General features: G+C 41.8%; 1 protein-coding gene across 1 annotated transcript in view; it reads left to right on the top strand.

Annotated features, from left to right (window-relative positions):
• The window catches only part of KIF26A (kinesin family member 26A), a gene marked incomplete at its 5' end in the record, with an annotated part of 102,483 nt that overhangs the window by 44,304 nt on the left and 40,730 nt on the right, over positions 1–17,449 (top strand). The window contains one exon of the mRNA XM_082318600.1: positions 8,056–8,222. Coding sequence (XP_082174726.1) covers positions 8,056–8,222 — 167 coding nt within the window. The remainder of the gene's footprint in view (positions 1–8,055; positions 8,223–17,449) is intronic.

Here is a 17,449-nt window from a genome sequence, read left to right as displayed (position 1 = left end):
CCCCATCACGCACATCAGGGGCACATCCCCGTCTATTCCCTTTAGCATCTGTTTATGGACCTGCTGTCCAGGAATTTATCTAATGCCTCTCTGACCCTGCTGACACTCTGCCTCCACAGCCTTCTGGGTCATCAGGTTCCACAAGTTCACTATCCCAGTGCAATGAAGTACTCACTTTCAGCTTAGCAGTCCTCCAGGGCTTTGTAAACCTCAGTCAGATCTCCCTCAGCCTTCCCCTCTACAAACCGGAGTCCCAGCCTCTTTCATCTCTCTTTCTAAGGCAGCGGCTCCATGCTCTTGACCACTTACTTGCTTGGCTCTGTCATTTCCCTTACTCCACTACCACTGTCTTGAGATGCAGGACTAGGACTGCACCTGGTACTCAGTATGTGTGTGGATGCCCTCCTTCTTGTTCTCAGTGCCCTGCCCTGTGATGTCCAAAATTTGTTTGGTGGTTTTCTTTCTTTCTTTCTTTCTTTCTTTTTTTTTTTTTTTTTTTTTTTTACATCTTGAAGCAATGATTTCAGAGTAACTGTCAACGACCTTCAGATCTTCTAAGCTGTAACTGCCAGTTTGAATTCAGCATTGTTTAGGTGTAGTTTAGATTATTTTTCCCTAAATACATGGTCTTATCTGTGTCAAATCTCACCTGACACTTCTTTACCTACTCACATTTGGGAAGTTCTTCTGGAGTTCCTCACCACTGGCATGGCATTTGGCCACTTGGAAGAGCTTTGGGACATCTGCAGACTTGGAGATTTCACTCCAGTCATGGTGAGTCATGACTGTCTGTGCATCTGGGTTACATGGTTTCCATGTGGGGAGTAAACAGCAGGTCAGCAGGGAACAGCCACAAGGAAAAAAGAGCAGCATCTGCACATCGACATCCCTAATTTGGAAGCTCGGTGTCCTTCAACAATGATCACGTATACAGAGCTGTCCCAGTGTTTGCAAACTTAATGCTGCTTCATGACCTTGCCTCTAGTTGAATCTTGTTCTCTAGGTTTAGGTGTACTAAAGACCCAGTTTTCCCTTCATGTAACGAGGGCTGGTACCTCTTCAGGCAAGGTAGTAGTCAATGGGTGCCTTGCATGTGGTAGCTGTCAGGCAAATTGGTCCCAAGGGGTGTTCTCTTTAAAGTAGTTACATCTAATATATAAGCAGTTCAAGCATGATTGCAATAGAAATTAGGTATGACAGTCTCAGTCCACCTTTGCTTTTATTTGCTGACACTTTATGTCAATCATTATAACAATATAATAATTACATTCTTGTATGTATTATATTATAATAATACAATTATAACAAAATTGTAAGACCTGTAATTCTTGGGATCATGGTTATTCCATTTTGCTGAATAGAGAGTAATCAAGGCACAGTGATATTTTGGTTGAGTTGCCTGAAGTCATTGAGAAATTTTGTTGTGGAGTCAGGAATGTGACACAAGTTCTCCCAATTCAAAGCTCTGTATGTGTCCTGTATTTCGTTGCTGTTAGAGACGCATCTGGCCTGTGGAAGTCAGTCCTAATGGAAAAGCATTTGTCTTCTTGTAGGGAACCCAATCCTAAGCTGACAGAAATTTGCATTATTATGAGTTTGTTAATGAATTCCTTTGCTTGCTCATATCAGCCTCTGACAAAAAGCAAGGGATTCAACTGTATATTTGTCTACTTGAATAAACAATTCATTTTTAATTTTGACCACAATGGTAAATTAAAACACCCTGAGCAGTACATAGCTGTATTTTTTTGGCTTTGGAGGCTGTAACTATTGTAATACATGTCAGAAGGGAGGGCTCTGGGCAACACTTTCTGTTTGCCTGGAGGCATTAGAAGAAACAGTTCCTCTAGTCTGGCTGTTTTAAACCCACTGCACATGAAAAGTCCCAATTTGAGAGTGTTTATGTGCAGCAGGATATAGGTCCTTCTTGATAGCTGTTTTTCATGTCCTCCTGACTTTCCAAGTGGTGGGTTTACATGTGCAGATAGGAGGGTGAAGTCTGCATGACTGGTGGTCAGATAGCTGTGAAGAAGGGAAAAAAAAACATTGCTTGCTCCCTCTTTCAGTACCACTGTCCTGAGTGGCTGATGTGAATTCACTGGTCCATCGCTGTGCGGTGGCATCTTTGTGCTACCAGAGCCCTGGCTGCAGAGACCTTCCAGCCAGGGAACATGGGCAGGCTGAAGGAAGGAATGGGTGTAGATGACCTGCTCCAAAACCTTAATAAATTTCTTAGGGACCGAGGAGTATGGTTTGGGAGAGATCTTGGGCCAAGGTGAGATCAGGAGCCCCTTGGTCAGAGGGGAACAAGCTGCCTTTTCTCCATCCTTGTTCTGCCAAGGGCATCAGCTCTGGATGCAGCTGGGTGCATGTGCCCTGCAGTTGAAGGATGAAGTCCTTTCTGTGCATGAAGCACAGGCTGCTAGTGATTTTTGGTGGTGAAGATGCAAACCCTTAACCTGTCTCAGTAATTCAGATATTAATCCAAAAAGTAAGGGCCCTGAGGTTGCTTTTGGATCTCTTATATTACTTTCCAGTCTGTGACAGCAGATGAGCCCTCCTATTTCTATTTAGTTCTACTTCCCTGTGATTTTTCTCCTTCTGCCTCATCGTCAGAGATCAAGGATAAGCCAGGCATTAGCAGCTCTTGTAGCTGAAAACCTGTTTTGGGGGAAGGGATATTATGCTCTGCATTTGATTCACATTGAACATGAGATGCACATAAAAGTCTGAAACTACAGGTTTAGGCGTTCTCGTTACCACATTGCAGCTGCAGGTTATAAAATGACTACAGTAGTGTATTGTAGTTATAAAATGCCCTAGTTATTTTATAATGAGCCCTGGCGGAAACATTGTCAAAAGGCAGTAAAAAGTTTATTCGGAACACGTTTCACTTCAACATGGCGTATACTGCAGAGTTAACTTTACAGAATGCTAGGCATGAGGAGGAGACATTTCCATAGAAGACGTATGCAGGACTTACCCATGCTTACGGAAGGAAGGCTTTATAGTATGAGCATTATCCAGATAGAGACTTACGTCACATTTGTTCCAGTTAGTGGTAGTAGGTCATAAGAGTCTTAGCATGAATCATTTTTGGGGAAAATTAGTGTTTTATCACACGCAAACAGTAGATTTAATATATTGCAAAATCATTTGATCAAGCAGTTTTTACAATTTAATTGGCTGTGACATTCCAGTCTGAAAGGGGAATATGGTAAGTTAAAGCAAATACTCAAAATTCTGTATGTCTGCCTGCTAGTCAGAAGGGGGTAAAAACAACTTAAAAAGGAAAAGAAAAAAAAAAAAAAAAGCCCCAGTGCAGACTCAGGCTTAATCTTGCTAGAGCTTCACCTGCAATTCACTGTTGAAGCCCTGCTGAATGCTTTCATTTTTTTCGATATAAAATAAATTGTATTGAGTTCTGACTCTGATTACACAGATGTGTATCACTCATTGATACTTTTGTAATTTCCTCCATTCCCTCTTCTGTGAATCTATTCTCCATACTTATATTTAGACATCATACGTGATTACTTTCTGTTGCAGCTCTATCCAGCCTTCTGGGTTTCTTTTACCATCGCAGTGCAATCCTGGGATTGATCTATTTTTCTCTAGATTTTTATATTCCCATGTTTTTCTTGCCTGTCACCAGGCACATATTTTGCACGAGTTGCAGAGACAAAGTGGCAGCACCTAGGTTGGCTTTTTTGGATCCCTGGACAAAGGTCAATGTCCAGAGAATAGAAATATTCAGGAAACTGGAAACATTATGGCTTAGTTTTTGGCTTTGCACTTCAAACTTGTAAAGAGCTTGTTAGGGTTGTAATTGTCCTTTAGATGGTAATGGCCAGACAGTGTACTGTGTACCTGGAAATTTAATCTATAGCCAGCTTCTCTACAGCATAATTTTGGGCTAGTCTGACTTGTTTAAACCTGGGCAGATGTTTCCTGCCATCTGGTCACAGCAGGCAACCTGTGTGCTGGGAATCGGAGACAGGGCAGGGGATGCCCCTGCTCTGCCCAGCACACCTCCACAGCCTGAGGATGTCAGGTCACCTCCATCTCTTCCTGCCCTCTCCCCCAGCCTTTGGCCACCTTAACTGGGAACAACTTATGCTGTCATTGCTTGTTGTGGCCCTGCCAACCTCAGCTGCCTGTGTGGATGCTCCCAGCCAAAATGCAGCACGTCTAGCTCTGCTCCCATGTCCTCAGGACGGGCACTGGAACCTGGCACTGAAACCCTCCTGTCCATGACTCAGGCATTGACATGAAGCACTGAGACATCGGTCATTCCTGCACATGCAAACTGTCTGGTGTGACATTTTCAAGTGTTGTCCTTGCCGTGCTCTTGCTGGTACCAGTTTTCATGGGGCTTCGGAGTGAGTAGAGGTAAGGGGCCCTATAGAGCAGTTTTGGAAATCCTTCCTTTGAGGATTAGCTGGTTTCCAGAGGGTTAATGGCTTTTGTCCGGCAAACTTTTTCTTAGAAAATTAAAACAAACATTAATCTCTGGATGCGGAGGCCTATGACACTTTAAATATTCAGTGCAGTCAGTAACACTTTATAGTGACAAGGTTGTGATTTCTGTGTTTGATCATGAGTGATTTATGAAAATTTAGTAAACGGTGAAGCACAGTTCCCTCTCAGCTGCAGACTGGAGTCTTCTCCCTGTGCAGACTTGCATGCTTAAAGTCATGCAGAGTTGCTCCCATTCCTCTAGAGAATTACAATTTCCACACGCAATCCCCAGAAGAGCATAGGTTGAGATGAGGGAGACTCATGAAATAATTCCTACATTTAGTTTACAAACAAAACCCCCTTATCTTATTTGTACCCCTTCAGCTGTAAGCCACACATGCTGAAACCGTTGTGTGACAAACCAGGGAGGGTCCCATTATTTGTCTTTAGTTTTCCTGCCTCAGGGCAAATGACTTGGACCTGACAAATTTCCTCATACCGGAGCCCTTCTCATCAGCTGAGAGATGTAGCTGTCTCAGGGAGAGCTGAACATGGTTGTGCTGGAAAATGCTGTCACTTTGGATGGTGCATGCAGTCCTTGAAATGAATCCTAAAGTTGGAAGAACTTGTTCTGTGCTTTTTTTCAGTTTCTCATCATGCAGCAAAACTGATGTTACCTCTGTGTTTAAGAATACTAATTGGGTAATTGAAGACTTAATGAAAAAGATACGGATTGTCTTCTGCACTAGTCTTCTGATGATTTTATCTTGCATGTTTTACTTCATTTTTTACAAGAATCAAGAAGCCTTCTCCTCGGCTTCCCCGCATCCTCCTTTCATGCACGCACAGAACTGAGAATAAAATTTCCAAATTTACCCAGAAATCACTGTTTGAGTTTTCAAAAGTGTTTAATATGGGAATGGCAATTTACAGACGTCCAACCTAGATATGTTGGTTTGGAAAGTATATTAACCATCTGGTATCTGAAATATCAGGGTTGATTTGGATATTTCAAGTTAGATGCCTGGTATCACAGGCATCTAACACAGGCACAATCATTGGTCTCTTATAAATGTAGGCTTCTAAGTTCTCATAGAAATAAAAAAGTGGTGAAAAAGGAATGTATGTTATACATTGCTCATATTTTTGTTAACTGTGAATAGCTTTTACAGGAATTGATCTGTTAACAGATTCCAGTCAGTTCTTACAAATCTGTTACACTTTGCTGTAAAATTCACTGAAGTTTCGTGCTAACTCTGCAGATGTTATATTTAGGTTTAGATTATGCCATCATTTAGATTATGCATTAGTTAAAGGACGATTGGTTAGAAACACATTGCTGCTTCTGCCTTCTTTTTTCAATATTTTGCTTAAACATGTGATTTTCTTTGTTTCAAAGTCCTGTTGTCTAATACAACCCCTGTTGAAAGTGAACGGAAAAATATGTCTTGGGAAGTAATCTTGACCCTGTAATTTTTAGTCTGAGACAACAGCACACATGACAGAGGGTTAGGGTTGTCTTCCTGGCAGAACATATGGGAATATTCAAACACTAATGTTAGCCTGACAGTGGCTGCTGGTGGGGTTTCCTTCTCTTGCTGGCCATCATGCCACTGGCTGCTGTGCATGGCAGCCTCTCGGCATGCCAGTTTGTGAGCCCTGCATACTGGCTCCAGAGTTTCTGGTGTAGATTTCTTAGTCTGTAAATTGCTAAGTCCGTAGTAAGCTCCGCTTATTATTAGTGCTTTGCATCAGTTCATGTAACTCAGAAGTTCAGATGTCACATTTGGATCTTTCCCAGTCTGCATTGTTTTCCCCATGCCATATACTTTCCATGGCTGGTATAGGTCAAGACCACACATTTGTCACTTCAATTTGTTAATGCTCAAGTACCTGCTCATATTGCTGGCATACCATTTTTTGTGCCAGTCTTGACCTCTAGCAGTGCTTGGTCGCTGCCTTTTTGCCTGCATCGCTAAGTCTTCTGAGACTTCTGTGTTACAAAGTGAAGGGTTTTGCAGAGGGTTGTTCAAAGGTTCCAGTTAGGCTTCTAGTGTGAGTAGCTTTGCTAGGATTAAGTTGATCTGTGTGAATATTCTTCTATGTCTCAGACTCAGATCTCTTAGGTGAGCTCTATAAACGTACTTTTTTTTTGTGGAGCAGTCTATGGTAAAGTATTAGTCAGCCACTCCATAATACTGATAATAGTATTAATCTTTAAAGAGCAGACCTTCAAAAGAGCTGGGTGCATTTTCTTCTTGTTGACTTTGCTGGTAACTGGGAATTCAGCACTCAGCCGATGGGAATGAGTCCAGATGAAACTCCAGACAGCCTTTCATTCACCAGTTGAGCAGTGCTCGGTTGGCAGTTTTCTTTTACTTTATACCTAATAATGGGGTTGCCTCAGTTCTCATGAGAAAAACTCTGTTTGGGTTGTCAGTGTATGAGAAAATTGAGGGTGTGTATGTAACTGGGAAGGCCCTATTACCATGACTGCATATCTGTAGTTGTAAAACATGATCTATGGCAGCACAAAATTTAAAATTTGGTGGCATCCCAGGAAGTACTTAATTGAGTTTGTGCTTCATTACAAGGCTGTCTCCTTTTCTGGAATTTATTTTAGCTAATTAGCTGGAAATGTCAAAGTAGTATTTCAGATGACAGAAACATCATATATTATCATACATGAAGCAATTAACTCTTTTGACAAATATTTATTGTGGTGTCGTCTTTAATTAAATCTTCGGTACTCCTAGACATAGAGCAGGTTCTTTGTAAAAGGAGGCCTTCCCAGCACTGTCAATGAGCATTTGACTGATGGGACTTAATTGAACTTGGTACTGAAAGAGTTGGTGGCCTAAGCATGAAGATATCGACATGACACAATTTCACAATACAGATGTCTGATATTTTGGCAAAATCCCAAAACAATTGCCTTCCCCCCTACCCCCACTCTGTCTCAGATACTGCAGATGCATTATGCTGGAGAAGATGCATCTCCAGTCACTCCTGTTCTTCCACTGGAATGGTTTGCAGGAGACAAAAATGCCACGTACTTGTGCTGCTAAGATAGATAATGCTGAAAAGCAGGGCTGTATATATGTTTTAAAAAATCAATTTTTTTTTACTTAGTTCTTGGGGTTATTCATGTGGAAACATGTTACAAATGTGACTGTTTGGTTAGTTCCTCTTAAACAGATAGGTCTTGCAGATGATGTGCCACTGAGAAATAATTCCTGACAGTTATAACTGAACCAGATAAACAGTTCTGCCAGCTCCCAAATAACACTGTAAAACAAAAGGGTTCTGCTTATCGTTTTCCATTTCTTCATGCCTGTCAAACAATTTAACTGTGCATTACCTATCACAAAGGGTCCCTATGTTATTCTGCTCATCTGTGGCAGTCATGGTTTTTACCTTCCCTGTTGCAGGACCTATTGCGGTACTCTTGTCCAGCTGTATCACTCCTCAGCCACTGCTGTCTTCACCTTCGCCCTTACAAAGATGCTCTTTGGAAGTGCCACATGCGATTTCTCCCTGTCATGGCCATTCAGCAAGTGTATTAACCTGTATATATGTTTTTATTTTTTTCAGGCAGAAACAGCACCAGAAGGTGGCCGAGATGGTCCCAATGTTCAGATCAGCTCAGGGCAGAACAACTCTGACCCCGTGGGAGCAGGCAGCTCGGCAGCCTCCCAGAGCCTGGTTGCTCCAGCCGGGGTCTCGGCAGGTACCTCAGCTGCAGCTTCGTTCTTCATAAGGTAGTTTTTCACCTTTCTGGTTTCTGTAACTGCTCATGGGTCTTCAAACGTTTGTGAAATGCTGTTGAGTCTCCTTGCTATGGGTAGAAGGTGTAGCATGTGGTGCTGGTTGCCGAGATGTGGAGTTGGTCACCTGGTCATGACTGTGGCTTCCCACTGCTACTGGGGAGCAGGCATGTGATGGTGATGCCCCATTTCTCTCTCTGGAGACCTGAGCAGGAACCTGGGTTGACCAATACCCAAGAGAATGTGTGTTGGTCTTTGTCTAGTCCTTAATGGACGTTTCCACCTGTAGCAAGTCTGTTGTTCTGTAGGTTTTCTTGGAGCAGAAGCTGAAGTAACAAAGTTTTTTTTTCACTCAGATCTAAATAAAAAAAAAAAAAAGTTTGACTTTTATTCAGTAGCGTAGCCTATGTGTGCAAACAAGTTTTTCCATAGTTGGTAACAACAGTTACAACAGTTACAACAGTTACAACAGTTTAATACATTCTTTTTTTGGCCCAGAACAATCTTTTTTTTCCCATTCTTGGGTCTTATAATGAAAATGATATGTTAGTTTTGTTTGTGAAATGTTTGTTGTAATTAGCAATGTTGATTAAATGCAATACGCTGTCAAGCAGATGGTATTTAAAACAACAAAATTCAGGGCTTTGTACTTGCATTCCAAACTCCTTTTTTAATTCAGAACTGAACATGTTTTGAGACAATATTGAAAAACGTATGTCTGTGAATGGCATTAAAGTCAGATTTATGCACTGAGTGAGGATTCTTCTTATCATGTAATCATGATGATAATTGTATTGTTTCCTTTTCCTTGATCTTTAAGATGTTTTGCACCATTAAAAAATGATGTTTACTATAAGTTACAATCTGACCTCAGAATGGAGCTCAACTTCCCAAGTTCCGTTTTTAGAAGAACATAGTACAGTGAGTCTTAAGCATTATATGCCTACATATCACAGTCCGTCTGTACACAAGAGGCTGGGAAATGACTGCCCCAAGAGTGGTGTGTGTAAGTTAGTGCTTTGCCTCTGTACTAAGTGCTGCAGGTTTAAAGTCAACACAGAGAAATGGTTGCCTACAAAGGATGATTTGTTTCATTTTAAGATAGGTGTCTGAAATCAGTGGGAAAGGAGAGGAAAGGTAAGGGGAAACACTCAGACATCTCTTTTCCTGTTTAGTTACCTAAATAAGGACAGATGAATCCCCTCCAAAGTACCTAGGCTGGACAGCAGCACAGCTTTCATTACTGTGTTGCATATTGTGGGTATGAACAGCGTGATTTAGCTTAATCTGCTTTGGATTTATTTCAGTGTGAATCTGTATGTTGTAAGCAAATGTAAAGACTGTAACTTTAACTGGGGAATCCAGAAAATAAAACACCCTCCTTGGAACTGAGGGAAAGACATCAGTGCCTAGTAATCTGAAATAAGACCCAAAATCTTTTCTTCCAGTGATGCTTCTGTCACTGGTCAGCAAAACTCAGTTCTGGTTTTATTGTAAAGTGACAGATCATTACTAATGATTGTCGTTGGCTTGATTCAAAGATTCTTGAAGTCAGTAGCAAGACTGCAAATGACATCATTGTACATTGGATCAGGCCCTAATTGCTTCTCATGAATCTGTCTTTGCCTTGAGTGAATCAGAGTTTTATAGCTTTAGCAGCTATGTGCTAGCTAAAACATTTTAAAACCCATTAGTACATTGCTTATTCCCTACGCATGTTTCCTCTGTTCAAAATTGATTCTCTTCAGTTTTTTAACCAAAGAACAAAGGTGGTTGAAATTTTTTTGCACAAAGCACTTACATTTCTTTTTTTGTGGTTGTTGTTGGAGAGAGAGAGAGACTTAAGTGAGAAATAAATTTTTCCTTTAACAGTTATCAGTTATCTGAACTAGTTCTGTAGCATTTTCATGATCTTTCATCACACTGCTGATCAATGTGTTTCGGCATTCATTTCTCAGTATTCCAGAGCCCGTCTAAGAATCTCGGGTTCCCTAAAAGCAAGCATGCAAGAAACAAGATCAGTTATGACTGTGATTAAAAACACAAATTGAAACACAGAAAATCTCACAAACGCTGGTGGAGAGAGATCAATTATCGATCCCTGGCAGTCATAAATATGTTGAGCAGATCCCCAGGTGGGTACCGTTGCATAGTCCTAGCCAGGCTGCTCCACCACCATCGACATTAACCTCAGGAGAGGCTCCCTCTCCCACTGCTCCATCTTCTCTTCTGACTTCTCCTGCCATGGGGACCTTACGGATCAAAGTTTCCCTGCTAAGCCTTCCTCCTGCCCTCGAGCCCTGCAGCCCTCAACAGGAGGGGAGAGGAAGAGGAAGAAATCTTCAAGGATGAGTGAGGGACAGATGCTGGCAGAAACTGGGGTGGAAGCAGCTTATCCAGGGACCACAAGTGTTGGGATGTCAACAGTTTTGGCTGGTTTTGTTCAGTACTGACGGGATATCAGGCTTCTTTGCTCTAGCCTTTCCAGTCCTGTCTCCTCTTTCCCTTTGCACCATCCAGCCTCAAGCACGTTGAGGAAGAAGGTCATCCCTGCCTTGAATCCTTTGCAGCAGCATCCACTTCTCTGTCCTTCATCTCTCTGTTCAGCTAATCCTCTCTCAGCAAGCACCTAGAGATGAAAGAGGAGTCACGGCACTAGTGTTATGCTGTGGTCCCTACTCATTGTATTTGCTGAATCTTTCCTTACCGTGTTTTCTCTCCTCAGCCACTTAAATTCTGAACTTCATAGCAGGGCCTGTGTGTTACTCACATTATGCAGAGCCTGGCACATTTTGTTCCTTGTTCTTTACCGGAATAAATGCAATTAATATATTGATAATCATACACACACACATTTATTTTTTTCAAATCATTGCCCTCTCTTTGACCAAATCTACTGAGTACTTCCATCTTTTTACAAGAGCCCTTTTGTAAAAGGGGCTGCGGTTGGGACTTTAGCTTGGGAAAAGGGCTGTTTTGTCATAGAAATAAAGTATCTAAGCAAAAATATGCATGTATGGTAACATTGAGTGTATTGGGGTGCAGGTTTAGTTACTTTGGAAGAAAAAGCCTTCATAGGGAGCTTGTGGAAACTGCAGCTGTGATTTCCTTAACAGCAACAACACTAGATACAGATTTTTTTTCACATGAATGAAGGATTCCAGTCTTGTTCTTCATGAAACAGCGTTAACTGTGTTTGTACAGGTCCTAGCACAATTAGCTTTTGGGCTGTGGCATAGTTTCCTGGCAGCAAATAAATGTCTTTTTCACATTAAAACTAGAGCCTCTATTTGGTGAAATAACACCCTTTGACTCTTGCTTGTGGGCTGTCTTGTGCCTGGGAAGGGAGGAGGTCTGTGCAGGTTTTTTTTGTTGGTTGGTTTGTTTATTACTCCAGTTGGTTCCTTGGTGAGAGTCATAGCTTTGTGTTTGTAAGGTCACAAGCTCAAAAGACCATACAGAGAGTTCATGTCCTCACCTGGAAAATAATAATTAAGACCTGCAGCGAAACATTTACCTGGTGATAAGAGATACCCATGGTTAAGATGAGTATCTTTAAGACAGTCTTTGCAGTGAATGCATTGATTTTGTTAAGCATATGTGCAGCCCAAATCTACATATTCATCCAAAGCTTTTTCTCATTTGAATGTCATATTTAATTTCTTGAAGCTTAATTATGTTCTGCTTTTCAAAAAAAAAAAAAAAAGTATTTTATTCATTTCCTAGAAATGCAGAGTGTCTAGCATGGAAGTGCTAAGTGTTCAAAATCAAAGCCAAATATTAGAGCCAGCAGACAGAAGCGTATTAAGAAATTAAATCAGTTTTAAGCTTTTTTCTTCACTCTGATCTGTCATAGAAGGAGGAAAGCTTTGGTTAACATCTGACTGTGTCACACAAGCAAATTGCCAGACATTACTCAATGGTCATGTTACCGAAGGACCAGAGGATTTAGCAGAAAATGCAGCTTCTCAGTAGGTCACTGACAGAATAAGAAAGCCAGAGCAAAAAGCGCAGCTCATGGGCATGGATGGCTGTGAAGAAGCTCCTAGTTTACCCTTACAATGCAGGAGAAGTTGTTTAATCTTGCATTCTTCAGCTTTCAGAATAATGCAGCTGGGCTTTGTCCCTTGGCGTGGCATGAGCCATGCCTTGCTTAATGCTCCACACTTTATACCTGTTTCCAGGTTGGTTTTTTTTTTTTTTTTTGTGTAAGGAACCTGAACAAACTTTATATTACTAAGTGAAAATATGTGAGATAGTTGTAGGACCCTTCTGTGGGCTATGCTTGCAACTAAGTAAATATTGGCATATTGTGGTATAAAGCTGTAATAGGCTGTTGGGTTTTTTTGTCACCCAGACACCTGGGGAAAAGAGGAAATGGTGTTTCCAAGAACAGGCAGGAGAAGGGCAGCGAGGAGGATGAGGAGAATAGCAATGCACTTGGGAAGAGGCTAATGGGCTATCTGCCAAAAAAGAAAATACCACTCCCTTGGGAGGAGACTCAAGGCCCCGAGAAATCGAAGCCATCACCGTTAATGTGCCATTTCCTCTTGTTGGTGGCTGGTGACAGCAGTGGCAGCACCGCCTGTGCTGCTGGGTGGGGTACGGTGGTTTGGTGAGAGCATGGGTGTCTGGCCTTGGTGCACAAGGGCAAGCTGGAAGGAAGGTTTGAGCAGTGACAGGACAGCTAAGAGGAATCAAAGCTGTTTAGAAGAAAATATGTATAAAAGCAAGTAACCCTGAGCAATGTTGAGCAGAAGACAAACTGTATTAAGTCCCCCTTCTTAAATTTTAATCTTGTTTGATGTTGGGTTATTTTCACATCTTTTCAAACTGGTTTGGTCACAGGGTTGCACTTGCTGCCTTGGGACTACTGCCTTTGAAGCAGGGAAATCGCTGTGTAGTTGCAGCTACTTTCCCTTGCATCCGCCTGCTTTTGTTTGACGAATTAGCCTTCCAAACATGGCACTCACTATGCACTTACTAGTTTTCAGGTTTCTAAATTATTTGTGATGTTGCTGGGCTTTGCTAGATTAAAACCATTTAAGTTAATAAATCTGGAGAACCACAGTGGTGAATCACACCCGTTATCTTTCCGCTCCCATCATATTCCTGCATGTTTGGGAAAGCCATGTCAATTTAGACATGATATAAAACATTACGCATTATATGCTTTTTACAAGCAGCTTTTCTTAACAAGATATAACATACAATCTATGAGTAATGTAATTGAACATCTTAAGAGTTAAAATAAGCATAGTCGTCTTTTTCTAGATTCAGGATATTCCATCATATTTTAATGCCTGTGAGTTGTGGATTAAAGAATCTAATTATTCACTAATGAGCAGTAATGGTACATATAAACTAAGGGTCACTATCCTATCACAGGCACCTGATGGTTCACTGATAAGCATTTGGTCATTAGATTGACCATAAAATATAGTCAATAATTGAGGTTACTCATAGAGCAGACACCTTATCAGCTTTAGGCATGGTGGGACAGCTTGTCAGTACTCTGTGTACTGATTGTGCTGTGACTGAGCATATGATTAGGGTATTGAAGGAGCCTGTATCTAATGAAACTGCAGGAAAGGCATAGCAATATTAGCACAACCACTAAATGACTAATGTGTTTTTGTTCCAAGCCTCAGACACTTCAATTAGTTTCAATAAACTCTGATCTAGTGTAGCGGTAGGCAGAGAATTCAGATATTTTGTGTACAAGCTTTCATTACGCTAGTCAAAATTTGTAACGTTTTGGGGACAGATGAAATCTGTGTGGCTTTGAATGAAAAATGATGGAAATAATAAAGGCTGTCATTACCATTTTTACTTCATTTTTTCAGTTTTATTTTTGCATTTTTTAGATTTAGAATACTTTCTGAGACAATGCCTAGTGCCCAATTTAAAAGATGAAGCTGTCAGCAGCAAATTAGATGTCTACATATTCTGCTTTAAGGTCCATTCATGTAGTTTGTGTAGGCTTGTGCATATAGATCTAAACATAGAATGTGTTCCTTAGTATTTTGTACCATATGGAACATTAGTCAAATAGTCTAATTCTTGAAGGCTTTTGTAGAGATACTGATTTTACTGTGCTTCAAACTGTTGCTGAGAAAATAACCTCAGAACCTATTCTTTTATGATTTTTTTTTTTTCCATGAGGATGCCTTAACTTTCATAAATTATTTAATATGGTGAAGGATGCAAAATGCCTTTTGTCTTTCTGAACTGCTGTTCAGGCTTCTGTCATGCGACCTTGGAAAGTAACCATAGAAACATGTTAAAAGCATCACCCGAAAATCAGTAGTTTGGTTTGACAGTGATGCAAATTCTGTGAAAGAAGATTATGATGTATTAGGAACACTTGAGGCATATATTACTGCTAACCTGTTAAACCTGATTATTCTATGACTATCAGTACTGTCAGAATTTAATGCAGGGATAAAAAGCACAAAAAAATGAAACATACATTTTATTAAGTTGCCATGTTTAAGATGTTTCTAGCTAAATCACTTCAGCCTGTCATTCTCTGTCCTGTTAAAAGCAAGAATTATATTTCTGCTAATCTCATAATGTAGTTCACCAGTTCTCTGTATTTAATAGCTGTAAACTTTTGCCCTGTACCCTGCTGGGATGCACTGGTATCCTGGCTTTGTGCAGAGCTGGCACAATTTAAATCTTTTTGACAGATAAAGTGGATAACTGGGTTATGAATAAGTAGTAGTTCACCAAAAGGTGAAGAAAATATGTGACTCATCGGATCCTGAGTTAGACCTTTTTGTGCTGACCTGTGGTAGTTAAGCTAGTCTGTGAGGTTGAAACAGAAGTGCTTGCTATAGTTACGGGTAACCGTAGTAAATTCTTGGTGAATGACAGGTCAAGGGAAGAAGCGGAGTCAGTTGTTAAAGCTTCCTCATTAAGCACAACCCACGCCCAAGAAATCCTGTGTTGAGGTGATGTGGGAAAATTAAATTTGAATTAATTATCCAGGAAAGCAGGGTATCAGCTCTTCCCAATTAAGACTGCCTTGCCAGCAGGTATAGCCAAAACCCCATTCATGGTTCATCCCCACTTTGTGGTGTTGTAACAGGATTGTGAAGAGCTGCGGTGCTCTTCAGGGACGTGATGGCTTGCTGGCATTGACGCAGCTCAACAGCCTCTCGGTGCATCAACCTTTCTTCGTTAAATGCCCCACAATGCCCCGCTTTCTTTTGCTACCATTTGATCACTGTTGCAAGCCAGTCAGGAAGGGTGGCTGAGCAATCTGCAGCTTGGGGGAGACCTACACATGTGCAGATGAAGTGGAGCATCCGGCTCTTGGGGGGGGGGGTGGGGGGCAGATATATAGTTAACCTTTTCCCCTGAATGAATCTCTCCTCTGAATCTAGTGGGCTGGAGCAGCCTAGTCCCTGCAGAGTGTCCTCCCCACTGCATGGTGCTGGAGAAGGAGATGCCTTCCCGGCCGCTTTTTGCCTCTCTGCATGGAGCCGGGGAGAGCAAGAAAGCCCTCATGCAGATGTGCAAATGGAGACAGAGCGGGTGCCACGGAAGGGCTTGCCTCGTCCTGCCGGTGCCATGCCGCGGCTGCTGGAATGTGGTTGCTAGCTGTCCCCGGAGAGTAAACATGACCTGTGTGTAGCACAGCGTTATGTGGGGACAGGAGACAGGGCAGGGTGTGCAGCATTGTGCAGTATCTTGTATCATCTTAAGGCAGCTTGAGCTTTCCTAGTTGCTGTGGCAGCATAATACTGCCTATAATTAAGGACAAACAAAACAGTGTATGCTTTAGGTATATCCCATTTCGCATTAGCCTGTAAGGAGGATAAATTAGAAGATAAGCCTGAATTTAGTAGGCTTTGTTCTTGGAGACAGAAATGACTCTCAGGACAGCATGTTTAAGAGCAGAACATCATTACTGGTATCATTGCTAATACTGCATCATACATTTACACAGCGCTTTATCAGCGAACGGTAAGCCAGGCTCCCTGCTATGAAAAGCTCATCTGTGATGACTATGAGACTGACGGGGCAAACAGAGATGAGACACAGAGCTGTAGTTAAGCAAAGGGAGGAGGTAAAGGAATTGGAGTAGCTGAGGGGAGAGGGAAGGTAGAGTTTTGGACATCGGCACTGCTGAGTTACAGAACTGCTGAAAGCATGAAAAATGTCTCAAAGGCCAATAGATCTGTGATCAGGATATGGCTATTTAATAAGAGGGGGGAGGCACTGAATCATTAGCCATGGTGGAGGAACAACGGTGAGGATCTGAGAGAGCCTAAAGGAATTGGCTGAGAAAGCAAGGGTGGTGGTGACCAGATGAAGCAGCACTGGGCATCCAGGGGTCATTTGCCTTGGCAAACAAAGCTCCCCAGTGTAGAGGGTTAGGGATCATGGCATGAACCAAGGAGACATTGTGCAAGGCATCAGTGTTAGGGAGATGTTTGGAAGGAGAATCCTTACCTGGGTACCACAGGCCTCACAGGGTGCAGGTTGGGCTATGCTGGAGGTGGCAAAATGAAGCAAGGAGGGAGCCTGGTGCCAACCAGATTGGCAGGAAATAGGAAAAGGAGGAGACAGTCAAAGAGGGGAAAAAACAGATCTAGTGATGTGGGAACCTCACGGTGAGGTTGAGATTTTGGAGAGGATGTTCTAGGTCTTTACTCCAGTTTCATAGCAAAAGCAGAATTGGGGCACAACAAAACACTTGCAGTGTTTCCTGCTGACCAGATGCCTTAAAGATCTTTATCATGTGAGGCTGCCTCTGAGGAGGGCTGATTTTTATCAGCCCTGAGTACCTTGACAGATAGTATAGGAGGTTCTGGAGCACTCGAGGCAGCCCCCCTCAGGAGACGTGGTGACTTTTTGAGAGGCTCTGGTGCAGACTGCTGTTGCAGCAGTTGGGTCTTGGATTAGCTCTATATTCTGGGACATTCATGCTGCCCAGGAGGAAGAGCAAAGCAGAATAATTTAAAACAGATATGCTCACAGATATGTCAGAGAGAAGAATCTGTGCCTTCAGAGCCACCCAAGTTTGAATTTATTTGTGGGGGTAAACGGTGGTCAGTGGAAGGGATTTTAAACTAGGGAAAAGTCTGAAGTATTTATGGATAATCTTGACTGGAATCATGCAGATATTTCTTCTTACTTTGTCCTCTCTCTGATCTTCTGCTTTCCTGAACTTAATATTTTCTCTCTTAATTTAAGGATTTTTGATATGA

This window comes from Platalea leucorodia, assembly GCF_965183815.1.
Source record: "Platalea leucorodia genome assembly, chromosome: 7".
Classification (NCBI taxonomy): domain Eukaryota; kingdom Metazoa; phylum Chordata; class Aves; order Pelecaniformes; family Threskiornithidae; genus Platalea; species Platalea leucorodia.
This window is presented reverse-complemented; position numbering and strand designations above follow the sequence as displayed.